Source organism: Pan paniscus, chromosome 5 (genome assembly GCF_029289425.2).
Source record: "Pan paniscus chromosome 5, NHGRI_mPanPan1-v2.0_pri, whole genome shotgun sequence".
Classification (NCBI taxonomy): Eukaryota; Metazoa; Chordata; class Mammalia; order Primates; family Hominidae; genus Pan; species Pan paniscus.
The window spans coordinates 152,660,863-152,687,688 of NC_073254.2; the positions used below are offsets into that span (position 1 = coordinate 152,660,863).

The 26,826-nt window shown below is 38.1% G+C and overlaps 1 protein-coding gene and 1 pseudogene across 1 annotated transcript in view; one reads left to right on the forward strand and one right to left on the reverse strand.

Moving 5' to 3' along the window:
* Positions 1-4,662: 4,662 nt before the first annotated feature.
* Positions 4,663-26,826, reverse strand: part of VNN1 (vanin 1) — a 31,960-nt gene continuing 9,796 nt past the window's right edge. The window contains exons 3-7 of the mRNA XM_003827666.5: positions 16,292-16,484; positions 15,322-15,613; positions 14,519-14,880; positions 6,624-6,794; positions 4,663-5,610 (exon numbers count right to left, since the gene is read on the reverse strand). Coding sequence (XP_003827714.1) covers positions 5,428-5,610; positions 6,624-6,794; positions 14,519-14,880; positions 15,322-15,613; positions 16,292-16,484 — 1,201 coding nt within the window. The 3' untranslated portion in view covers positions 4,663-5,427. The remainder of the gene's footprint in view (positions 5,611-6,623; positions 6,795-14,518; positions 14,881-15,321; positions 15,614-16,291; positions 16,485-26,826) is intronic.
* On the forward strand, positions 21,074-21,960 carry LOC100978651 (cyclin-G1-like; annotated as a pseudogene).

A 26,826-nucleotide genomic window follows, 5' to 3' on the forward strand; every position in this document is an offset into this window, starting at 1 on the left:
TATTTTAAGATTGGTTTATCATTATCATCATATTTGAAGTGCTACAGATATTTAGATTTACTAGGTCCCATATTTACATAGCATTTTTATCTACTAGGTTTCATTTAAATTACATGAACCCCAAATAGGTAAGAATATTATTAGAACATAGATTTGTTTTTGCATTTTCTGTACTTAAAACAATAATTCCATTGCACCTAGAGCATGCTGCCTAAGTATTATTGTAAGTGTAGGATACTCTCCTCATCTAAGAATTTTACTGTCTTTTCAAAAACAAAAATTATGGTGAAAGGTAGGGGTCCAGTTTCATTCTTCTGCATATGGCTAGCCAGTTATCCCAGCACCATTTACTGAATGGAGAGTCCTTTCCCTATTGCTTATTTTTGTCTACTTGGTAAAAAATCATATGGTTGTAGGTGTGTGTATTACACTGTTCTTGCATTACTATAAAGAAATGCCAGAGACTGGGTAATTTATATGAAAAGAGGTTTTATTGGCTCATGGTTCTGCAGACTGTGCAGGAAGCACAGTGCCAGCATCTGCTTCTGGGGAGGCCTCAGGAAGCTTTTACTCATGGCAGAAGATGAAGAAAGAGCAGGTGCTTCACATGGCAAAAGCAGGAGCGAGGGAGAGTAGGGGGACTGTCACACACTTTTAAATGACCACGTCTTGTGAGAACTCATTATTGCCAAGCAGTACCAAGCTGTGAAAGCTGCATCCCCATGACCCAAATGCCTCCCACCAGACCCCCACCTCCAGCATCGGGTATCACAATTCAACATGAGATTTGGGTGGGGACAAATATACAAACTATATCAGTGTGAAGCTTTATTTCTGAGTTCTCTATTCTGTTCCATTGGTCTGTGTGTCTGTTTTTGTATCAGTACCATGATGTTTTGGTTACTGTGGACTTACTGTAGTTTGAAGTTGGATAATGTGATGCCGCTGCCTTTGTTTTTGTTTATTTGTTTGTTTGTTTTGTTTTTTGCTTATGATTGCTTTGGCTCTTGGGGTTCTTTTCTGGTTCATATGAATTTTAAAATAGTTTTTCTAATTCTGTGAAAAATGACTTTGGTAGCTTGGCAGGAATAGTGCTAATCTGTAGATTGTTTTGATAAGATGGATTAAAGATTTAAACATAAGACCTGGGAATTACAAGAATCTAGATGAAAATGTAGGAAATGTCATTCTAGGCATCAGCCTTAGGAAAGAATTTATGGCTAAGACCTCAAAAGCAATTGCAACAAAAAAGAAAACTGACAAGTGGAACCTAATTAAACTAATGAGCTTTTGCACAGCAAAAGAAACTATCAACAGAGTAAACAGACAACCTACAGAATGGGAAACAACACTTGCAAACTGCATCTGACCAAAGGTCTAATAAAGGCTAATATCCAAGATGTATAAGGAACTTGAATCAACAAGAAAAAAAAACTCCGTTAAAACTGGGCAAAGGACATGAACAGATACTTCTCAAAAGAAGACATCCAAGCAGCCAAGAAAGATATGAATAAATGCTCAACATCACTCATTATCAGAGAAATGCAAATCAAAACCACAATGAGATACAATCTCATACCAGTCAGAATAGCTATTATTTAAAAAGTCAAAAATAACAGCTGCTGGTGGGGCTGTGGAGAAAAGGGAACACTGTACAGTTGGTGTGGGAATGTAAATTAGTTCAGCCACTGTGGAAAGCAGTTTGGAGATTTCTCAAAGAACTCAAAACAGAACTACCATTTGACCCAGCAATCCCATTACTAAGTATATACCCAAAGGAGAAGAAATTGTTAAAAGACACATGCGCTCGTATGTTCATGATAGCACTATTCACAATAGCAAAGACATGGAATCAACACAGTTGCCCATCAGTGATGGGTTAGATAAAGAAAATATGGTACATATACACCATAGAATACCACACAGCCATAAAAAAGAACAAAATCATGTCTTTTGCAGCAACATGGATGCAGCTGGAGGCCATTATCCTAAGCAAGTTAAGGCAGGAACAGAAAACCAAATACTGCATATTCTTACTTTTAAATGGAAGCTAAACATTTGGTACACATAGATATAAAGATGGTAACAACAGACACTAGGGGCTACTACAGCTGGGAAACAGGGAGGGGGAAAGGGCTGAAAACTACCTTTTGGGTATTATGCTTATCACCTGGGTGACAGGATCATTTGTACCCCAAACCTCAGCATTACTGAATATACCCATGTAACAAACCTGCACATGTGCCTCCTGAATCTAAAATAACACTTGAAATTATTGAAATAAAAATAAAAGTGATACATTTGGAACATGCCCAGTACAACCACAGGACAGCGAAGCAGAGGAAATTCGAGGTATCGGCTTTCAGTATAAAATCAAAGTGATGTGTTTCAGAACAGATTTTGACGTTGACATGACTTTCTAGTTGACTTTTTTAGTATTCCTCTTGCTATTCAGAACATTGTGATTAAGAGTCAGTTTCTTTCACTTTTGTTATATACTTATATATTTATATATTTTTGATATATATTGTGTATAAAACAGATTATTAGCAAAAAAATCTTGGTTTCTTCAAAGAATCCAGTAAAGAGGGTGATGTTTTTAAGACCCTTTTTCCTAGTGGTTGCACTTCATGAATTAATAATTCTGGAACTTATGCTGTTTATTTTATGTTACCTTTTAATGTATGTTCCCCTACAAAGTAAGCTTCAGAAAAATGAATGCAAAAGTCCCACGGGCCGGGCATGGTGGCTCACACCTGTAATCCCAGCACTTTGGGAGGCCTAGACGGGTGGATCACCTGAGCTCGGGTTTTGAGACCAACCTGACCAACATGGAGAAACCCCGTCTCTACTAAAAATACAAAATTACGCAGGCATGGTGGCGCATGCCTGTAATCCCATCCTGTAATCCTAGCTACGTAGGAGGCTCTGGCAGGAGAATCGCTTAAACCCAGGAGACAGAGGTTGCAGTGAGCTGAGATCACACCATCGCATTCCAGCCTGGGCAATAAGAGCAAAACTCCATCTCAAAAAAAAAAAAAAAGTCTCTTGTGTATATTAAAAGGAGATGGTTTTGCCACAAACTGTAGTTAAGGCAAACAGTTAACTTAAATTTACTATGGACCAAAAGTAGAGATTATTAGATTATTTAATTTAATTATTCAATGTATAGAAAGTTTTTTAGTGTAGTGCTTTTCAGACGTAACTATTGGGAGTGTATTTTGAAATACATATCACATATAGCAAAAAGAAAAGGAAAACAATCCTATTTTTAAAATTACATTGCAATATATACAGATATAAATATAAATACATATATTCACTGTGATAGCATCCAAAATGGCCCCCATGAAGTCCCACCTCCTGATATTCTCAACTCTGTTTGATTCTGTCCACGTTGTGCCATTGTTGGTCCATGTGACCAACATCATGTGGAAGAAGAGATGTCACTTCTGTGATTAGGTTTTCAAAGACTGTGGCTTACATCTAAGTTCTCTCGCTCTTTCTCTCATGTGCTTTCTCTCTCAGTATCATTGCTCTAGGAGAAGCCAGATGACATTTTATGAAAGTTTTTCTAGCATCCTACAGAATGGAGGCCTGGCAACCACCGTGAGTGAGCTGAGAAGCAGATTTTCTCCAGCCCCACCCAAGCCTTGAGATGATGGCAGCCCTGGGAACAAGTTAACTACAACTTTCCAAAGGCCCTGATACAGAACAACTCCACTAAGCCAGTCCCAGATCCTGACCCTCAGAAATGCTATAAGATAATAAATGTTTGTTGTTTTAAGATAATAGTTTGGGGGCAATTCATTACACCACAAGGGAGACCTACTATAGTTGTCAATGTTGAGCAAAAAAGAAACACTTAGGATGTTTTTGAAGTTTTTAATAATTCAAGCCTATCACCAACACATCAATATGTTTTCTGTTTTACATTGAAATTATATGAGAATACGGAGACTTGCTCTGAGGATTCCTGTTTCTAAATACATTATGGGCTTTCTTATTTTCTATTAGGTCTTGAAAAAAAGCAAATGTCAGTTAATGTCACCCAAAAGAACAAGGGATTTTACTCAAATATTTCTTGGATGATATAGTACTTTTTAGGAAAAACATCTGCCACAAAAATGTTTGTCTCAAAATGATGTTTTGCTGGCATAGATCACTACTGCAAGTGCCTTGCTCTCCTGTGCAGAAGGGCATGCTTTGCACAGTGCATGGCTGTTATCGGTGCTATGTAATTGTCCATCATCACAGCACTATGATATTAGTGCTCAGAGTCTATCAATCAGTTGGGAGATATTTTGGCTTAAATGATGTTCTTTGTTTCACTGAGTTGTGTAATGTCAAGAGATTCTGCTGTTACTAAAATAGAACACATAATGCTATATTAAATATCTAATTTCTTAAAATGGGACTCTCTGGTTTTCTAATTCCAAAGGAATTCAATGATCTAATGGTTTCACTATCAATCCATCAGCAATCCTTCTCTAAGAGTGTCTATTGGAGTCTTGAGGACCCACACCAGCTGAATATTCTTATCAGGTAAGCCTTTTGTTGAAGCTTCAGATTACAGTAGAAAACAGTAGTGGTGGGGAGAGGAACAGGAATGGGTCTTTGATTCATTTGCCAGGGCTGCCTAACAAAGTACCATGGACTGGGTGACTTAAACAATAGAAATTTATTTCTCATAGTTTTGGAGGCTGGAAGTCCAAGATCAAGGTGTTGGCAGGGTTGGTTTCTTCTGAGGCCCTCTCTTCTTAGCTTGTAAAGAGTTGTCCTTCCTCTGTGTCTCCTTATGGTCTCCCTTTGTGCCTGTTGTGCCCTACTCGCCTCTTCTTTTATGATCATCAGTCATATTGAATTAGGGTCCATCCTAATGACCTTATTTTACCTCTTTAAAGACCCTGTCTCCAAATACAATCACATTCTGAGGTGCTTCAACATGTAAATTTTGGGGAGACATTATCAACCCACAGGAGAATCAAAATGTATTGTTTAGGTAAAAAACTAGAAGAGCAAACAAATAAAATCATTGGAAATTTTCAGCAGAGCTGAATAAGTGATACGTAATATAATAAAAGTGGTAACAAGAGCAGCCTTCTTATAAGTAAATTTTATGATAGTTCTTATATGTTTTTTACCTGTAGTTTTTATTTCTTCTGCGTAAAAGATTTGTGATACTTATTTGATATAATTAGCTCACTTCCAAGAAAGACCAATGTTCAAATATAGTTTTTTAAATAAAATCTACATTAACAGATAATTTATTAAGTTTATATTATCTGGTGTGTGTGTGTTTGTCTAAATAAAGAGAAACTAGTAATTCACTTATACTAGAGGATAATATTAACCCGGACCAATCTTTCTTTTCTCATCCATCGTTTTTTAAATTATCCCAAATAAAAAAGAGAAAAAGTCAATATTCTACCAACTTAATGAGCATACAATAGGTGCTATAACTATTAGCATTATTATTCTTGCTTGTGCTGTGAGGCCTGATGAAGCATTTGATGCCCAGTCCTTCTCATACAACCTCCCAAACAGAGTTACTGTTAAGACAGGTCCGGATGTTGGCTTCAGACTAAACAAGCGTCCGTCAGTTGACACCTGATTAAAACAAAAAAGTAGGCAAAGGCTACCTTCAAGTTTTACAATCCCATAAATCACTTTTAAAATTTACTATAACAGGATGAAGAAACAAAAATACTGGCCAAATTCCATTCTATCAGAAAAATTTGAAATGTTGCCAAGTACAAGAAAAATTGGAGCTATGAAACTGGCACTGATTCATTTATTAGTGAGATGCCCGTAATCAATGTCTTCTAATTTACTTACCTGTGGAAGCGCCGTAAGAGTTAATAAACACAAACCAGTGGATTTGGCAGTATGCAGAAGAGAAACCTAGTCCTCTCAGACAAGATAAAGACTCCCCACAATGGCCCGAAGCAATTGACTAACAGGGATTTGAACTGAGCATCTGTCATCTCCTGTCTCTTGCTCACCACAACCTCCTCACCATTCCATTGTCCTCCCACACCCCAGCAGTGGTTTCTACCAGGAACGGGGAGTGGGAGGAGAACTTGCAGGAAGTCAGCGAAAGAATGTGGCTGGGCAGAGCACATGTGAAGCAAGGGATTATTTCTGAACTTTAAAAAGTTTTTGCTTTTTTGCCAACATCCGCCACTGTCAAATTCTCTCTTCTTCAGCTTTTCCTTGTCTCTTTTCCTTCTACCATCACACAGAGCCTTGGCTCACTCGACGAGAGGGACTCCTTTCAACTTCCCTAGGCCATCACTCCCCAGTGATCCTAAGGGGCTCCAATGGCACTAGTTCTGAAACTACTCTCGTTGAATCTTCTTTCTACTTGGAAGACTTTAAACTCCCTATAATCCCCCAAATAAGATATATATTTTTTTATTCTCAAGGACACAGTAATTATTATGTTAAGAATTTCCAGACAAGAAATGCAGCCTGCTCAATGTCCTTCATGATCCCCAAGGATAATCTTACCCTTTCTAAATGGAAATTTGTATGATATTTGTAAGCACTTGAGCAGATTTTTATATCAAAAAGTGCTCCCTCTTACATGAAACTAATTGGCAATATTCGAAGATTCTTACCTGAAATTCTCCAGGTGCAAGCTGATTTTCACTCAGCAACACCTCAGGAAAGACATACTGGGTTCCGAAAGTGCCACTGAGGGAGAACAATTCAAACCTGGTAGAAGCTGTTTCAGCTGAGTCACCGCAAGTGTTTAAATTAGTCGTTTTACATTTCAACAGGGTACAAATCTAGGGAAGTCATGAAAACCAGTAAGTCATAAGAAAGTCATGTGGGATATGTGAATTTGCTTGATTTAATCATTTCACGGTGTGTACACATATCAAAACATCACGTCATACACTGTAAAGATATACAATTTTCATTTGTTAATGACAATAAAGCTAGGATAAATTTTAAAGATAAAAAATAGAATAAAATAATTAAATAAACTGCTAGATGCTCTTAAAAAAAAAAAACATGAGAAAGTCAACTGAAATACTCTCTTGATCTAGAAAAATGCCTATGCCACTTTATTTGGTAAAATAATGTTACTTCTTCATTAGAGTCATCCAGTTTATCACTGAATAATTAATACAACTAATAATAAAAATAAAGGGCTTTAAGCCCCAGTGCCTCCTGCAATTCACTGTCAAAAAGATTAGCCATGTAAAAGCAATCAGATCCTTGGCCTATAGCCATGAACAGCTATATCTTCATTGTTCTCAAGTTACTAATAATTTTAATTATCAAGAATTTAAAATGTGTTTAAAGGTTTAATTTAGGCACCTGTGTAAATCATATCTTATTGCCTGTTTCACACAATAAAAGAGCTTCAGAGTTGTAATGAGCCCTAGAGTTGACCTAGAGGCAACCCCTGTAATCTGGAAAAGTCATATCCTCTATACTGTGCAAGAACTGAAACACTTCTCCATTAAGTTTTTCTTCCACTATAGTACGTAGCTATTTGAATATAGAATCTAAGTATGCGAGTCACCTCACCATGCAGATGAAAAGTTTCCAAAAGGAGATCCATATTCATTTAATGCCATCTGTACAGCATATTCCAAGTCACCTTCATCTCTTGCTTGACTAAAGCAGTAGCCGCTAACTGGTCTTATTGTTTCCACTTTGCAGGTGGAACGTAATCACTTCAGTGCAAGTGTATTAAGATGGGATAGAAGTAACTTTCAGGTAAAGGTAGAATGAACATATGCTTCAATTTTATTTCCTACAATCCTTCAAAAGAACACTAATTTTTTTAACCCACAAAGGTAGGAAAATAGGAGGATAGACCACAACACAGTTTTAAAAACTAGGATGTTGATACAAAAAGTAGTAATTGATTTAGCAGACCCAAGAAAACCAGGTCCTAAACTGGCAGTAGAAAGAGCCAAGAATCCCTATCTACACTGCAAAGCACTCAAATTAATCACTGGGACTGCTCTATACCTAGAGCTAGGAGTAAAGTTGTGGCAGTCAAAGGAAAATAAATGAGCAGAAAGTTGTGAAGGATGCCTTGGATACTAAGTCCTCCAAAAAACCAGGTAACTGAACCTCCCCTACTCCAGTAAATAACGGAGAATGTTTCCAGAGAGGGTAAAGTGGATGGTCTTTAGATGAAAGTTTAAGAGACATAGTTGAAGGGGATTACCTGAATAAATAACACTGAATGTTGAAAACGTTCCCCCTCCACCCCCACCCACACCTTGCAAGGCCATTTTCCTCACTTGGATCCCTAATGCTGTCAGCAAGGATTTATCTTTCAGGAATAGGGTTGCCAGGTAAAACACAGGACAAGACTCCCAGTTAAATTTGAAGTTCAGATACACAACAAATAATTTTTTAGTATAAGCATGTCTTAAATATTGAATGGGACATACTTACACTTTTTTAAAAAAATGTTTATCTGGGCTGGGAGCAGTGGCTCCCACCTGTAATCCTAGCACTTTGGGAGGCCGAGGCAGGCGGATCACTTGAGGTCAGGAGTTCGAGACCAGCCTGGCCAACATGGGGAAACCCCATCTGTACCAAAAATATAAAAAATTAGCTGGGAGTGGTGGCATGAACCTGTAATCCCAGCTACTAGGGAGGCTGAGGCAGGAGAATTGCTTGAACCCGGGAGGCAGAGGTTGCAGTGAGCGGAGATCATGCCACTGCACTCCAGCCTTGGCAACAGAAAGAGACTCTCTAAAAAAAAACAAAGTTTATCTGAACTTCAAATTTACCTGAAGATCCTGTATTTTTATTTCCTAAATTAGGCAACTGATTCAAGAAGGAAATTAGAAGAATCTTGAAACCTGGGAGACCTGACCATCCCAAGAGGAAGTCTCCAAAGACACTTACCTCAGATTTCCCCGCAGCAAAAGGTCCAGCTAGATCATTCTATCATGAAGCTCAAAATTGGCAAGTGTTACTCACAAGGTCAGAATTTTCTATGAGTTTTTGGTAATCCCCAAGAGTTGCCAGACATGTGAGAAAAACTTATTGCATGAAAAAGCAAATAAAAAAGCAGATAAAAGCAACTTGAAGGAAGCAGGGGGAGGAGCTTCAATAAAAAATTTCCTAAATAGCCTCAGAGAGAGAAGAAAAAAGAATACATGCACAAAACAACAATAAGTGTTGAAACTCCGAAGACAAGAAAAAAGAGTTCTTGGAAATTAAGAACATGTTAACAAAAATAAAAGATTCAGTACAAGATTTGGAAGATCAAGAGGAGGAAATCTCTCAGAAAGTAGAGGAGAAAAATAAAGTAGTAAAAAATAGCAGAGAAAATGTCGGAAAATTAGAGCTCCAATCCAAGAGGCAGAAGATCCCAATAATAAGAGTTTCAGAAAAAGAGAAAAGAAAATAGAAAGGAAGAAATTCTGCATGCATTCTGGGGAAGGTGTGGAATGAGGAATACACATACAAAGAATCAGGAATCAGAAGAACTTCAGAATTCTCAATAGCAACGTAAGATGGGAGGATATAATACATTCACAATCCTGAAGAAAAGTCATAACCACCTTTGAATTCCATGCCCAGGGAAATACTTAACTAAATTTAAGAGGAAAGGCAATTTCAGACCAGTGAGTCTCAAAAATCTTGCATCCCGATCACTCTATTTCCGGAAACTGTTAACAACAAGAGGGCACAAGCCCAAAACAAGGAAGACGGGGAACAGAAAACAGGAAATCCACACAGGGAAGTGGTAAAGAAAAATCTTCACCATGAGGATAAAGGGAGATTCCAGGATGACTCCTATCGTATACAAGGCATGGAGAGCAGCCAGTTCAAATTAGAGCAATGTGACTAGACAGCGTTGACTACAACAGAACAAAGGAGCAAATAAAGGTAGAAGGAGAAAAACAGAGAACCTAAAACAAGGAAATAGCTAAGAGAGCATTCCTAGGATGACAGTAAAGGAAATCTCAATATGACAACTGTGCAGAATGACTAGAGGGAAACCAGTGCAGAGAAAGGTTATTATTTTTAGCTCAAGATAAACTTATGAAAATGATATTGTGGAAAAATTATTCTGAGATGCTGTTGGAAGATATGGGGTTTTAACAAAAAGTCAAAGAAAATTAACGAAATTTAAAATAATAAGGCAATTAATAACTTTAGGAGAAACAAAGAAAAACTATAAAAGCAAAACTCTGAGTGATGTTTGCAATGACATACTGATATAAACAAAATTATGCATATTCGCTATAAAATGCTTGGAAAATCTGTGTGGCAAGATAGGGGTTTATTTCACTTTTACCTCCCTTTGTGTCTCTTCCCTTGGTTTGGAGGTTGCTTTTGGTGATAATCGAGATTTTTCAAGCATAATATATCATCACAGTTAGACTATGAAAAATTATAAATATAATATTATACCAAAATTCCTTATCTTCAATACCAAAATCCAAAATCTTCTGAAAATAAAGGATTTTTGTAACCCACTGGCACATTGGCATTAAGACCTAACTTCAATTAACATAAGGCTATAACATTTTTATTCAAGCTATTTAAGGTGAATAATCCCATGTTTTCCAATAGATATATTAATATGTTTGATTCTGGGTATTTTCCCAGACTCTGCTGGTAATATCAAGTAATATGTATTATTATCTTTAAATAGGAAGATTCCAAAACATATCTGGTACCAATCGTTTAGATGAAATATCACCGTCTAGCAAGATAAACAGAAAGCTTGGTTTTACTTGACAAAGCTAACCTACCTCACAACACTAAGAAAGAACTTCCCACAACTCTCTTTAGGTAGAGCCAAGACTCTGGAGGAGGTAAAAAGGTAGGAAAAGATTGAGGAGGCAGGAAGGAAAAGGAGGGAAGAAGAGCTAAGAGATTACTCTCTTGTTTTGTGACCAACTTTTTTTAACTTAAAAATAATACATCACAATTTATATTTTAATTTTAAAAATTTATATAGCAATATAATACCACATAAATGTCACATATATAAGGCTATATATGTTAATATACCATATGGTATATGGTAATAATTTTATGGCAATAAATGTTCTTCTACAATATAATTCATTTAATTTCCAGTTGTTGGACATTTTGTACCCGTGTTCATGATACTATTTTTCCCTCTTTCCTCCAGCACCTTGGAACACTGAGTAGGAGTAATGATTCCTTGTATATTTTATTTTATTTTGAGACAGAGTCTCACTCTGTTGCCTAGGCTGGAGTGCAGTGGCACAATTTCAGCTCACTGCAACCTCTATCTCCCAGGATCAAGCAATTCTCCTGTCTCAGCCTTCCAAGTAGCTGGGATTGCAGGTGCCTGCCACCATGCCTGGCTAATTTTTGTATTTTTAGTAGAGACAGGTTTCACCATGTTGGACAGGGGTCACAAACTCCTGATCTCAGATGATCTGCCCGCCTTGACCTCCCAAAGTGCTGGGATTACAGGCCACTGCACTGGACCTGATTCCTCTCATATTTTATGTATTTTTTCCTTTTGTAGCTCTTTCTCTTAGACCTACAAAGGCAATCAAGGCTCTCTCGTTTGTTGAGAAACACACACACACACACACACACACACACATACACACACATTTCTCCTGACCATGAGTCTCTGTTAAACCATTGTCTTGCTTCTCTTCTTCTTGTCTCAGATAAGATTTCTTGGGGAAAAAAATGCATTCACTTCCCTTTGACTTTTCAACCCAATATAATCTGCCCATCATCCTATCATTATGGGCTCAGAAAATTCTGCCAAAATTATACTCAAAAATGCTAATAATGGTCAACGTATTGTGTTAATACACCTCATGATTTCTTTCTTCCAAGAGTCTCTACTTCCTTGGCATCTACCAGATGTTCTCTTTTTAAATTTTCCTTTATTTCTTAATTGTATTTGCAGGTTTCTTGTCCTCTGTCCTTTCCTGCCCCAAATACCAAAGCTCCCAAAGGTTCTACTTTGTCAATAGTTCTTTAATGTCAGTACAGTCTCCTTTGTCGTATCATTCACTGTTGTTTGCTTAATTGCCCCTTGTATCTTGCTGATTTTTGAAACAATATTTCTAATTCTAGTATCTCCCTTAAGCATCAAACCAAAGTATTCAACAGACAACTGACTGGGTCCAGCTGAATGTCTCATAACTACTTCAAAACCAGCACATCTATAACTGAACTCAGCCTCTACCCACCGTCAGTGAGTCTGCTCCTCTCTTGCCTCCTGATCTGTCAGATGCATCTCACCCACCCAGCCATTCTTGCCAGAAACCTGCCACATTCTGGACTCTCCATTCCGTTTTCCTGTTCCACATCAAATTGGCCACTGAGTTCCATTTTCTAAATATGTCTAGACTCCATGCCCTGCTTTTATTCCAACAAACACAACCTTGGTCCAGACCCTTAATAAGACTATTTTAATAATCTAGTCTTTTGGGTCTTTGCTCCATCATCTACAGAGTAGTAAAAATGATATATTCAAAGGTAGATCTGACCACATCATTCCTTCACTGGACCACTTCCACCAGCTGACCATCACCCACAGAATAAAGGCTGAATCTTAAGTGTGCTAGGTAAGATCCTGCAGGACAGGATGTTGCTTCCAGGCTTATTTCCCACCAAACCCAGCTTCGCAAGCCATGCCTCAGTTGCCTTAGTAGCACTGACCTGTTGCTGTTCCCTGCAGACCCTGCTCCTGCCTGCATCCACACCCTTGTTCATGCTCTTCACACCACAAAGAATCCCCTCCTACTCTTTTTCACCTGGATAATAGCATCAGCTCCAGAAACTTCCCTGCATTCCCAAATTAATCTAAGTGGAGCTCTTTAGTACTCCTCCAGCAAAATGTGCATTCTACGGACAATCACATGCCAACCTATGCTGAAATTATCTGTTCAAATGTCTTTCTCCATTACTAAAGACTGAATTCTTCAAGAGGAGGATCTATGCTTATTTATCTTCATATCATTAACACTAAATAAATACCTGGCATATAGTAGGCCTTCATTTGCTAAAACGAAAAAGTATTGTTAGAGTAGTTATCATAGAGCAAACAAAATACTGTGCAGTTGGCATAATTTCAGCACTCAAGGGGTTCTCAGTCTCAAATAAGTAAGTGAATACTATGACATAATATGTCTTTGATAAAGCTAAGCATAGGGTGTCCTGGGAGCACATAAAGGATGTACTTAACTCATCTGGAGAGGTAAGAGTAGCTCTGTGGGAAATATCCAGGAACCCCCCTTGGTGACGATAACACCGGAAAAGTGCTATGAAAGATTAGTAGGTGGGGCTCGCCACGGATAAAGGACCAAACAATCTGTGCAAACACCTTGAGGTTCTGCATATGCTAGCAAATAGGAGATGGGAAAATATTTCAATATTGCAGAAGCCCAGGATATATGTAAGTAGAAGTGAGATTAGAGGATAGAGAATAGGAAGGGACCACACATCTAGACTTTGTGTGTCTTTCATGTTAAGAAATTTGATTTGTCAATTAGAAGTCAGTGAAGAATTTTAAGCCAGACAGTATTATAATCAAAAACAGCTTTTTGTGATTTCTGTAACTACAATATGGAGAACTGACTGGATGGAGCTGAGATTGTCAGACTGTCAATAGGAAGCCCTGTTAAGTGAGATAAGATGGGGTCCAGACCAAGGAAGAGAAGAGAAGAATGAGAGGACCATGGAGGCCACTTGCGAGCAATGAGAGATTGGATCTTTGCAGCAATAAACCATTCCATTGAACTATCTTGGTGGTCAACCCCATTCATATCCAGGATATACTTAGTGTCAAACTCTTTATAAAGCAAGATAGGCATTTGTGAACATATAAGGAAAATGGCTTAATTTGTTCAGGCAGGAAATAAAATGGGTTTTCAATGAACTCCTGTTATAATGATCTGTAATTTGAATATTTATTTTTAATACTGCTACTGCAAGTAAATGTCCTGCCTTTTCCCAATCAGCTTAAAATTGAACTGACATCTAAGATTTCAAGGTTTAGCAAATAGGCAGGGCACGGTGGCTCATGCCTATAATCTCAACACTTTGGGAGGCTGAGGTGGGCGGACCACCTGAGCTCGGGGAGTTTGAGACCACCCTGGCCAATATGGTGAAACTCTGTCTCTACTAAAATACAACAACAACAAAAAAATTAGCCAGGCGTGGTGGCACTCACCTGTAGTCCCAGCTACTTGGGAGGCTGAGGCGTGAGAATTGCTTGGCCGAGGAGGCAGAGCTTGCAGTGAGCTGATGCACCACTGCACTCCAGCTTGGGCTACAGAGTGAGACTCTGTCTCAAAAAAAAAAAAAAAAAAAAAGATTTAGCAAATAAATTTAGCCTGTATTTTTAGGCTTCCCAGCTAAAGTTGAATTTCAAATAAACAACAAAAGTTTTAGCATACATAAATCCCCAAAAGTGTGATATGCTTATACTAAAAAATCATTCATTATTTATCTAAACTGTATATTTAACTGAGTGTCTTTATTTTATCCAGTAACTCTTCTGACATCAAAATATTACCTGTAGATAATAGCGCCCTTCCACAGTGTGCAGTCCGTCAAATGCCCCTAGAGCGTACACTTCATTTGGTATGTTCTCAGACATTTTGTAGCTTAGATGACAGCAGAGATCTTTCTGACAAACTGTATAATTTCCTGCAACTCCTGTGAGCTTCACAAAAGTGAATTCATCGAAAAAGACAGTGCCTTTAAATTCCTTGTTTCCTGACGAGAGCGCTTCTATACTGCTGGCATAGGAAGTCCAGTTCACCACTGCAGAATGGGATGGGTGGGAATCCAGTTGCGAGAGAAGGAGTTTTCCCTCTTCTGTCTTCATATCATAATGAAATGCTCTTGAAGAATTGGGTGCATAGATGCCACTTCCTGGAAGTAATAAGTTGAAAACATCATTTGAAATTGGAAAGTAAAAAGGGATTTCATAATTGTTATTACTATTTTAACCTCATATTCACATTTTACTCTCTCTAAGTTATATGTTTTATTAATTTCAGTAAAACATGCTGATAAAGACAGAGAAGTGAGAGGAAATCAATTAAAGTATGAAACCAAGAAGCCAAGAAGGGAGAGTTGTATGTAAGAAGTCATATATTTTGGAAAAAAAATCAAGTTAAATAAAACCAAATAAATCTACAAAACAATTTAGACTGAGATTGATTCTATAGCATATTAACAGCTAGATGTTCAAAAATTAAGAGCTGGAAAACATTGTATTAAGGAGTATGCGTTAGCTAGAAAAACATGGGTTTTTTTTTTCTTTTCTTTTCTGATTACATCAGCCTGCATATCTTTAAGATCACACATTACCTGTCATTTTCTTTGAGGGGTAATGTACGTTGGATGCAAGGAAATTGACCCTCATGCCCATAGCCCAAGCTGAGTGGAATTCAACAGCTGACAAATGTGGCAAAACATTCATCCAAGCTGTTGGGAATACTATGGTGTCCACGTGGAAATCTTTCACCAAGGTAACAGCAGGATCATGGAAGAGTATATCAAAGCATGTGAAAATGCCAAAACTTCCAAAGGTGGTATTGAAAGTCACAATCTCAGGCTCCTTGGGTACATTGAATTGATTTTCACCCATGAAAAGGTTTTGCTGCAATAAACAGAAGATAAAGAGAAAAAAATTATTTTACGAAGTTGATCTGGACATCACAGTGTGGGAAAAAGTACAAGCTCACATCTTAGTGCCAATTTCATCTATGATCAGTGTTTTCATGGGAAATGAGTTTGCTTTAGAGAATCAGAGGCCATTCTAGCTAAATTGGGCCTTTAGTTCAGTCTCCACATTACAAATATGTACATGGGTATCTTTATCTATAAAGACCCACTGGAATCTTATAAGACATAAAATAGATTACTTCTGTTTGCCAAGTATACTTAACTGTTTTCCTTAGCAAGGAACTTTGTTTGTTCCATTCTCCTCAAGACAGTGTCTATGTGGTAAGCAGTTTTTCATTCTAGCCTTGACCCATTGCCAGGGTATGCCTTTAAAAGGACAAAGTCCAAAAGGCAACATTAGGCAACATAATGCATGTGGCACTTTCTGACTGCTACACACTCCTGAAAACACACTCCTGTGTTCTTATATGTACACGGAACCCCTTAATCCTCTTTATATATAGGAACTTTCCACACTTTATCATTACTTTCTATGCTTTGCCCCTACTCGATTTCTAAAGTGTGCTTATCATTATCAATAACATATTTTTCTCCTTGCCCACTTAATTTCATTAGGCATTAACTAATTGGATTATTTGCAAATTAATTTTACCTTATGGTAGCGTGCCACCAGTTTTCCTTGAGAATCAAATACCACATCAGTGTTGTATTGGTAACGGCCATCAGGGGGACACTGAGGATCACTGGTATCGCATGGCTTCTTGTCCCCAATATTTGCCACAACATAGATAGAGTTGTTCTTGGCCAGGCAGCTGAGTCTTTCTTGTACTGGGGTCTGGCCAAATCTGATATATGTTTATTGGAGGAAAAAAATCTTTGTAAATCAATCTTAACTTTCAACAAAATCCTGAATGATAGTTGCCTAAACCTATTATTTGATATATGCAAAAATAAATTCTAAATAACAATAATTAGAAGAGAAGTATTAAGACAAGAAAGGAGTTCAGAGGAAGCCCATGCTTGAGTAAAATTGGTTGTAGGAACCTACTGTAGGATAAGATTCCAGACCACGTATTTTTTCTTCATAGCATTTATCGTAATCTATAGTCATATTTTCACTTACGTGTTTGTCTTATAATGTCTGCAGCATCCTGTGTATATCATAGGTCAATGACTTACATATCTTGTTTACTAAAATTATGTCTAACAAAAGAGAGGCATTAAAAAATATCTTGGGGTGGATGTGGTTGCTCATGCCTGTAATTCCAGCACTTTGGGAGTCCAAGGAGGAAGGATTGCTTGAGCCCAGGAGTTTGAGACCAGCCTGGGCAACAAAGCAAGACTGTCTCTCTACAAAAAATGAAAAAAAAAAAAAATAGCCAGGCATAGTGGTGTGTGCCTGTAGTCTCAGATATTTGGGAGACTGAGGTGGGATGATTGCTTGAACTTGGGATTTTGAGGCTACAGTGAGTTCCACTGCATTCCAACCTGGGCAACAGAGCAAAACCCTGTCTCAAAAAACAAATTTTGGGGGGCCAGGTGTGGTAGCTCATGCCTGTAATCCCAACATTTTGGGAGGCTGAGGTGGGTGGATCAGCTGAGGTCAGGAGTTCGAGACCAGCCAGACCAACATGAAGAAACCCCGTCTCTACTAAAAATACAAAATTAGCTGGGCCTGGTGGCGTGCGCCTATAATCCCAGCTACTCAAGAGGCTGAGGTGGGAGAATTGCTTGATCTTGGGAGGCAGAGGTTGTGGTGAGCTGAGATCATGCCATTGCACTCCATCCTAGGCAACAAGAGTGAGACTCCATCTCAAAAAAAATTTTTTTTGAATGAGTTAACAAAAATTTAGAGGTAGAGGGATGCTGGGAAGATAGAAGAGCAGGGAATTTTTCTCCCCACCTAGATAACAATTGCACTGTTGGAATCTGTCTAATATTACTATTTTGGAGCTCTAGTGCTTGCAACTTCCAGAAGAATGCTTGGAAGGTAACTTACAGTTAATTTCAGTCCATTTTAGCTCTTAGCTCAATAGTGGTTACCAATTCCTCATCCCCTGTCCCTGTGACAGGCTGCCATGTCTGTGTTCCTAAAGCAGCTTGCAGGCAGCTTATGGAAGCAGGTTGGACAATAATGACCTTGTCTTTCAAATATACGAGATCTGCGTTCTGATCACTAATTGCTGCTTCTGATCATGGAGGTACAAACGCAAAGGCAAGCAGCTATTGTTGTGTATACATACAGACACACCATTTTTGCAGGCCCTCTTTCTGGCTGAAGTGGCTTCCAGGAGATTTAAAGAACCAGTGTCTTATTTATTTATTTATTTTCTCTTTTTCTCCTTTGGATAGTGAGACATTTAAGGAATAAGCAATTAAATATACAGGGAAATTTAGAAAGTCGCCATACATGCCCAGGGAAAGGCACAGACTCATAAAAGGTCTAAGAAGACCTTAAATTTACATCTCAAGCTGATCCTCAACACAAACATCCTACAACAACAAACAAACAAACAAACATAGCAAACCCAGAGAATCTGATTCCCAGAGTAACCATGTGATAAGATTCAAATGTCTAGTTATCAACCAAAAAAATCACAAATCACATACAAAGAAACAGGAAAGTATGACTCACTCAAAAGAAAGGAAAAATAAACCAACTAAAATCATCCCTGAAAAGGACCACATGACAGACCTACTAAACACAGACTTTAAAACAATGGTTTTACAGAAGCTTAAGAAAATAAAGGAAGATGTGGAGAAAATCAAAAAACAAAACAAAGTAGAAATATCAATAAAAAGATAGAAAACCTAAAAAGAATCTGGAGCTGAAAATTACAATAACTGAAATGAATATTTTATAGGAGGATTCGAAGACCAATTCAGGCATGTAGAAAAAAGAAACAGTGAACTGGAAGACAGGACCATTGAAATTATTGAGTCTGCAGAACAACAACAAAAAATATTAAAGAAAATTGAACAGAGCCTTAGGAACACCATTGAGTGTCCAACACATGCATTGTGGGAGTCTCAGAAGGAGAAGAGAGATTATTTGAAGAAATAATGGCTGAAAACTTCCCAAACTTGAAGAAAGATATGAATATAAAGATCCAAGAAGCTCAACAAACTCCAAGAGAATGAATTCAAAGAGACTCACACTAAGACACACTATAATCAAATTGTAGAAAGCCAAAGACAAAATGAGAATCTTGAAAGCAGCAAGACAGAAGTGACTCATACATACAAGGGATCCCCAATAAGATTATCGGCAGATTTCTCATCAATAACTTTGGAGACCACAAAGCATTGAGCTGATATATTTAAAGTACTGAAAGAAAAAAAAAAATCTGACAACCAAGAATTCTATATCCATCAGAACTGCCCTTCAAAAGGGAGGGAGATATGAAGACGTTCTCAGATTTGAGAAGAAAGGAAAGAGAGAGGGGAGGGGAGGGGAGAGGAGGGGAGGAGGGGAGAGGGCACAGTGGCTCACGCCTGTAATCCTAGCACTTTGCAAGACCGAGGCCAGTGGAACACCTGAGGTCAGGAGATCGAGACCATCCTGGCTAACACGGTGAAACCCCGTCTCCACTAAAAATACAAAAAATTAGCCGGGCGTGGTGGCAGGTGCCTGTAGTCCCAGCTACTCAGGAGGCTGAGGCAGGAGAATGGCGTGAACTCGGGAGGTGGAGCTTGCAGTGAGCTGAGATTGCGCCCCTGCACTCCAGCCTGGGTGACAGAGTGAGATTCTGTCTCAAAAAAATAAAAAATTTAAAAAAATTTAAAAAAAAGAAAGAAAGAAGGGAGGCAGGGAGGAAGGAAGGAAGGAAGGATGGATATTGAGCTTTGCACAACAGGCTAAGATTTGTTCCAAATTTAGTAATAAATAGGTACTATTAAAGCCTTTGAAGACAGAAGCAACCTGGTCAAAATTTTCTTCATAAAGATAAATAGAACACGGAGTGCAGAATGTACTGGAACAGTGAGAGACTAAATGCAGGGGATTCATTAGGAAGCTGTTGCCATTGTTCAAATAAGAGGTAACAAGGATTGGCTAGGGCAGTACCAGCTAGTATGAAACTATGGAAATCCTGGAGCATTTGTTAATGCCTGATTTTTTTATTCTTTTTCAAAGTTACCAATAATTGTCCCAGTAAAGCAATTAAAATACAATTTTGAAAATAATATTTAACATATTGCTATATTTATCCTCTATTGCACAACTCTGAAATGATAAATGGTTATTGAAGAATAGCTGAGAAGGCTGAGATAACTGTTGTATGAATAAAAATTTGGTGACATCAAATATTGGCTACTAGATCTACAAACAAATTTGTATAATGAATATAAGGAAAGCCATAGCAATCATCTATAAAACATATCCTTGAAAAAGATTGGAAAAGGATATAATAATACATATAGAAAATTATTATTTCAATGTGTTTGTAAGAAAGAACAACCATTCAATAGTTTAACCCACCTTTGCTTCAGTTGATATCTGAAATGCATAGATATAAATTACAACACATTGAACCACTTGAAACATGTTTACCCCCAGGCTTTTTGGATCACCTGAAGTGGTGGAATAAGCAGGTTGGTGTTTTGGATTTCTGAAACAGTTCTGATGACAAACATATTTTCCTACTGTCTCTATTAGTCTTCATGTATTCTAATATATTTCAATTCAAGCTACATTTCTCAGGCTGTTTGGCGTATACATAAAATGCTCCAAAATTAGACCACATGTCCTAATTTAGGGTTTAAAAATTCAGTTTGCTTATGGTGCCTGAAATCTGCCTGTTGCTTCATCCATGATATTTGCTGAGTCCTTAATCCATGCAGAGTTTTGTCCTGGGCACAGAAGGAGGAGGTGAAAGAGAATAATTGAAATGCATTTTCTAAGGCTGCTTTCAAAGTGTTCAATCTCTAGGTATAACAAAAATCATCAATTATCGGAAAGATATTTACTAATCTAAAATCAGCACATGTTAAATATTCAACAAATATTCATTAGGTTTTGACACAACACAAAGCACTATATTGGACATGTGGGCAACTGGGGGAAGAATATTCCAGGCAGAGCTGTCCAAGCATACAATGTGAGAGACATAGAAATGTCAGATGTGGTTGCTATGCTTATAAAGCATTAGGCTTACTGAAGAAACAATGTGTGCACACAAAACTCTGAAATAACAGTATGAAATAATATGCAATCAAATATCAAAATGCCTTTTCAGCCCTTCAGCTCCAAGCTGACCCTGATGAGGGCAATATGATCTTGGTGGCTCTGCACAGACATCCACCCAGGAAGGCTCCCCCTCCCTGGGCCTCTCTGTTTGCTTTGTTTCCTAGGCCTCTGAGATTGGATTTCGTGGGGTGAGGTGAGTGCAGGCCCAAGAAGGGTGGTTACCACTGAGGCTCAATCACTATCAAGATGATAGAGGTACTGAAACCTGACTGTCAGAAACTGCTACACCAGCTGAATGCCTTGTTGGAACTGAAGTCTAGATGTCAGTTAAAGATCTGTGGTTTGAGACTAATTGAGTTTGCACATGATAGACAATAGCCTCAGAATGACTGCAAGGCTACAGGACTTTGAAGTACAAGATGTTAGTCTAATTCAGTTCTTTGGCTTTAACACAAAGGCATTTTCTCTGTGAATTTACTGGACAGATTCCTGTGTTAAATGAAGGTGCAGCCCAAGCACCTTGGATGTGTTGAACTGAGCTTCTTCTATTCGGCTGTAAAATCAATAGAAGAGGAAAGGGATGTCCCATTGGCAACTGATGTGTTCCAAATAGGTGAATATAGGTTCACGGTTTCAGACTTGATGAGAATGGAAAAGATTGCATTGGAGAAGGTGTAATGTAAAGTGAAAGCTACTACTGCCTTTCAATTTCTACAACTCCACTATTCACTCATTCAAGAGAACTTGCCATTTGAAAGGAGAAGTGGCCTCAATTTTGACTGGAAGCCCAATTTAAGGCATGTCAAGATCAAATGCTCTAAACTTTGGAGTCTAAATCAAAGCCTTCTATATTGATATTGTCTATAATCATATTGGAGATCCAAAAACAGAAGTGTATACAGTTAATAAAATGAGTAGAATGTCTTCAGAAACATTCCAGGATAAATGGTAGAGATGTGACCTTCTGGAAAGAGTTTGTATCCAAGTGTTTAACTGAATACTCATCAAACAAATGTTCCAAATCAAACATTCAGAAGTTGAAATGGATTGTTTCTGGGCATACTGCATTGCAACTAAAGCATAGTTACTGAAGAAAAATTCACCATCCAACAATTCCTGAAATGGTTCCCTAATTGGTAAATTTGGTTCATTGTTATTCTCCATATACAGAAAATTTTCCAATGCTATAATTTTCTTTTGCAATTAAAATATTAATTATCTTCAAAATAAACAAAATGAAGTTGGAATCACAAAGGGGAAAATGACTTCACTGATCTTTCAGTTAATATTTGAAGGCATTTACTACACAGAAAATATAACACCTCAATAGTAAAGAATTATCCAACCTCTGATATGTAAGTTAGCCATTTCATGATCTTTTCAGCTTTGAAAACAGCATCTTTCTTAACAGCATGAATTTTGAAAGTAGCACTAAAATTGTGTTTTTATTACACATCTTGCTGTGTGTAGACCCATGCTCAGGCTCATTTTAAGTTACACAAGCCTGAGTAAGACAATAGGGACAAAAAGTTTAAACCATATGTGAACAAATTTGAAACTATTCATATGTAAGCAAAATCAATATGAATTTGGATATTGTACCTAAAGAAAAAGTAAGATATGGCAGATGGTCTCCACATTGGGTTTCTGAAAACTGTCAGGGTGTTTTGACACTGTAGTTACATATCATTGCTACAGCAGTTAGATGACTGTAAAGTAGTTATATGCTTGGTCACTGCATATATGATATATACTTGTCATCTAAATTTTATTTAAAAAAAATTTTCAGAGGCATTGTCTGCCCAAACCCTCTAGAGCTCTGCCCCTCAGATGCTGTAAGGTGAAAGAGAGGGCCCTGACAATGATGGGACAATGGCAGCAGGCTGGCCACATGCACAGCCACCACTACCCCTGGCCTGTGGCCACTCCTGGGACAGAAACTGCTGGGCCACCCACTGACACCCATCTTGGCTATCCCCACTGCTTCCCAAACCCTGTTCTAGTCTGGGGCTGAGCCTGAGTGGCATGGGAAGAAGTCAAGACCCCAAGCAGAACACCAGAGGCTGGACACCAAGAAGGGCACCCTGGGGATGAAACTCTGGGGAGGGTGGAGATGGGAAGGATGAAATGGACATGCTCCCTCACACATCTCCATTTAAATTTCTTAACTCACAGTAATGATTTATCTTTTTCTACTCGAAACTAAATGTTGACATTTATATGATTATGAATGTTAGATATAAACACTTCACATTTAACAGTAATATTTAAGCAGACTTCAAATAAGTTTGGGTTTTTTTCTGTTTGTTTCTTTAAATAAGGTTATAGTAGCAAAAAAAACTTCTCTGAAGCCTTTCTCCATAGCCCTGCTCTATAGATTCCATAATGGTATAATGGATTTAAGCTATGAAGCCTGAAAACATCACAACTACATTAAGGCAATGTTCTCAGATTTAGGGAAACTGCCTAATTACTATTATGCTATGGTGGAATTATGTGTTGATTTAAGTTCATCTGTGAAACATTCAAATCAAAGCTAAAACTATAAATATGAAATGCTAATGACAAGTCTGGAAAGGTACACTGTGACTCTTTATTTCTAACATTGATCTAACTTTCTATATTGGATCAATATATTGTATTTAGGTGGTATTAAAAATTATAACCCATTTAATTTAAATGTTAAATTTTAAACTATGAGGTCTACATCAAAACCAACATTTGACTAATGAACTCTTTAGGCATAATAAAGGTTAATATTCTAGGCAGTATAAATAGTTTCTTGGCACCCACAAGGCAAGTAATATATAATTCAGACATGTGCACTTTATTATACAGAAGGAATATACCTCAACATAATAAAGGCTATAGATGGCGTATATGTCAGCACCTACAGCTAACATCCTATGGAATGGGGAAAAGCTGAAAGCCTTTGTTCTAAGAACTGTAACAAGACAAGGAAGCCCACCTTCACCACTTCTATTCAACATCATACTGGAAGTCCTAGCCAGAGCAATCAGGCAAGAGGAAGAAATAAAAGATGAGGAGGAAGCAGAGGAAGATGGCCAAATAGAACCTTCCAGCGATTGTCTTCCTGCAGGATCACCAAACTGAACAACCATCCACAACAAGAATGAACCTTCGTAAGAACCAAAAATCAGAAGAGTAATCACAGTACCTTGTTTTAAAATCATATCAAGGAAAGAGGCACTGAAGGAGGTAAGAAAGAAAGTCTTTAATTGCCAATACCACTCTCCCCCATCCTCCAGGTTACCACATGGTGTGGAGAGAAAATTTGTGCCCTTGGGGGAAGGAAAGTACAGTGATTGTGGGACTTTACATTGGAAGTCAGTGTTGCCATGTAACAGCAGAAAGCAACATGGCACAGAATTCAGCCAGTGCCCACAGAGGGCACATTTAGAACAGCTCTTGTCAGAGAGGAATTGTCCTACCCAGCAGTCAGAACCTGAGTTCTACCAAGGATCACCAATGTGGGATAAAGTTCTCTGGGGTTCTAAATAAACTTGAAAGGCAGTCTAGGCCAGGGGTTCCCAATCCCTATGCCATGGACTGTGGCCTGTTAGGAATTGGGCTGCACGGCAGTACCAGTCCATGGCCTGTTAGAAACTGGCTGCACAGTAGGAGATGAGTGGCATTACTGCCTGAGCTCCGCCTCCTGTCAGATCAGTTGCAGCATTAGATTCTCATAGGAATGGAAGCCTGTTGTGAACTGTGCATCTGAGGAATCTAGGTTGCATGTTCCTTATGAGAATTTAACTAATGCCTGACGATCTAAGGTGGAACAGTTTTATCCAGAAAGCATAGGAATTGAACAATGAGATCACATGGACACAGGAAGGGGAATATCACACTCTGGGGACTGTGGTGGGGTGGGGGGAGGGGGGAGGGATAGCATTGGGAGATATACCTAATGCTAGATGACGAGTTAGTGGGTGCAGCGCACCGGCATGGCACATGTATACATATGTAACTAACCTGCACAATGTGCACATGTACCCTAAAACTTAAAGTATAATAAAAAAAAAAAAAAAGAAAGCATACTCCACCCCGTCCATTAAAAAATTGTCTTCCACAAAACCAGTCCCTGGTGCCAAAAACGTTGGGGACAGCTGATTTAGGCCACAAGGACTACAATTCCTAGGCAAGTCCTAGTGCTGTACTGAGCTCAGAACCAGTAGCCTTGGAGCGCACATAACCTAGTGAGACACCAGCTGGAGTAGTCAAAGGAGTGGTTGCATCAACCCTCCTCCAACTCCAGGCAGCACAGCTCACAGCTTTGAGAGAGACTCCGTCCCTCTGCCTTAAGAAAGGAGACAGGAGCATAAAGAGGACTTTGTCTTGCAACTTGGATAACAGCTCAACCACAGTAAAATAAAGCACCAAGTAGAGTACTGAATCCCCCAACCCAGGCCCTAGCTCCCTGATGATATTTCTAGACATACACTGGGCTATAAGGGAACTTCCTGCCTTAAATGGAAGGACCCAGTCCTGGCAAGAATCATCACCTGCTAACTAAAGAGCCCTTGGGCTTTGAATAAACATCAGTGATAGCCAGGCAGTACTCACCACGAGGCTTGGGTGGGACCCAGTACCATGCTGGTTTCAGGTGTGACCCAGCACATTCCCAGCTGTTGTAGCCATGGGGAGGCATGGGGAGGAAAGGAGAGGGAAGAGTAAAAGGACTTTGTCTTACAAATTGGGTACCAACTTAGCCACAGTAACATAAAGCACCAAGCAGACTCCTAAAGTCCTCAACTCCAGGACTTAGCTCCTGAATGGCATTTCTAGACCCACCCTGAGCCAGAAAAGAACCCACTGCCTTCTCCTATAAGAAATGCTAAAGAAATTTCTTCAATCTGAAAGAAAAAGACATCAATAACCAATAAGAAAGCATCTTAAGGTACAAAACTCACTAGTAAGTACACAGACAAACATGGAGTGTTATAACTCTGTAATTGTGGTGTAAACTTCTCATATCTTGAGTAGAAAAACTAAAAGATGAACCAATCAAAAATAATAATTATAAAAGCTTTTTAAGACATAGACAGTATAAGATATAAATAGAAACTATTAAAAATTAAAAGTATGGGGGATGAAGTTAAAGTATGAAGCTTTTATTAGCTTTCTCTTTGCTTGTTAGTTTATACAATCAATGTTAAGTTGTCATCATTTTAAAATAATGAACTATAAGTTGTTATTTACAAGCTGCATAACATCAAATCAAAAAACCTACAACAGATACATAAAAAATGAAAAGCAAAAATTAAAACATATCATCAGAGAAAAACACCTTCACAAAAAGGAAGACAGGAAGAAAGGAAGACAACACCACAAAACAACCAGAAAACAAAAAAACAAAATGGCAGGAGTATGTCCTTACTTAACAATAAAACATTGAATGTAAATGGTCTAAACTCTCCAATCAAAAGACATAGAGTGGCTAAATGGATAAAAAAGAAAAAAAATCAATGGCAATGGTCGGTTGTGTACAAGAAACACACTTCACTTATAAAGACACACATAGACAGAAAATAAAGGGATAGCAAAGATTTCCATGCAAATGGAAAACAAAAGGAGCAGGGGTAGCTATATTTTTATCAGACAGAATAGATTTCAGGACAAAAACCATAAAAGGAGACAAAGAAATTAATTATATAATGATAAAGAGGTCAATTTTGTCAGAGGATATAACAATTGTAAATATATATGCACCTAACACTTGAACACACAGATATATAAAGGACATATTACTAGAGCTAAAGAGAGAGATAGATCCCAATGCAATAATAGCTGGAGATTTCAACATCCTACTTTCAGCATTGGACAGATCATCCAGAAGGAAAAAAAAATAAAGAAACATTGGACTTAATCTGCATTACAGACCAAGTGGGCTTAATAGATAGTTACAGAAAATTTCATCCAATGGCTACAGAATAAACATTCTTCTCCCCAGCACATGGATCATTCTCAAGGAGAGA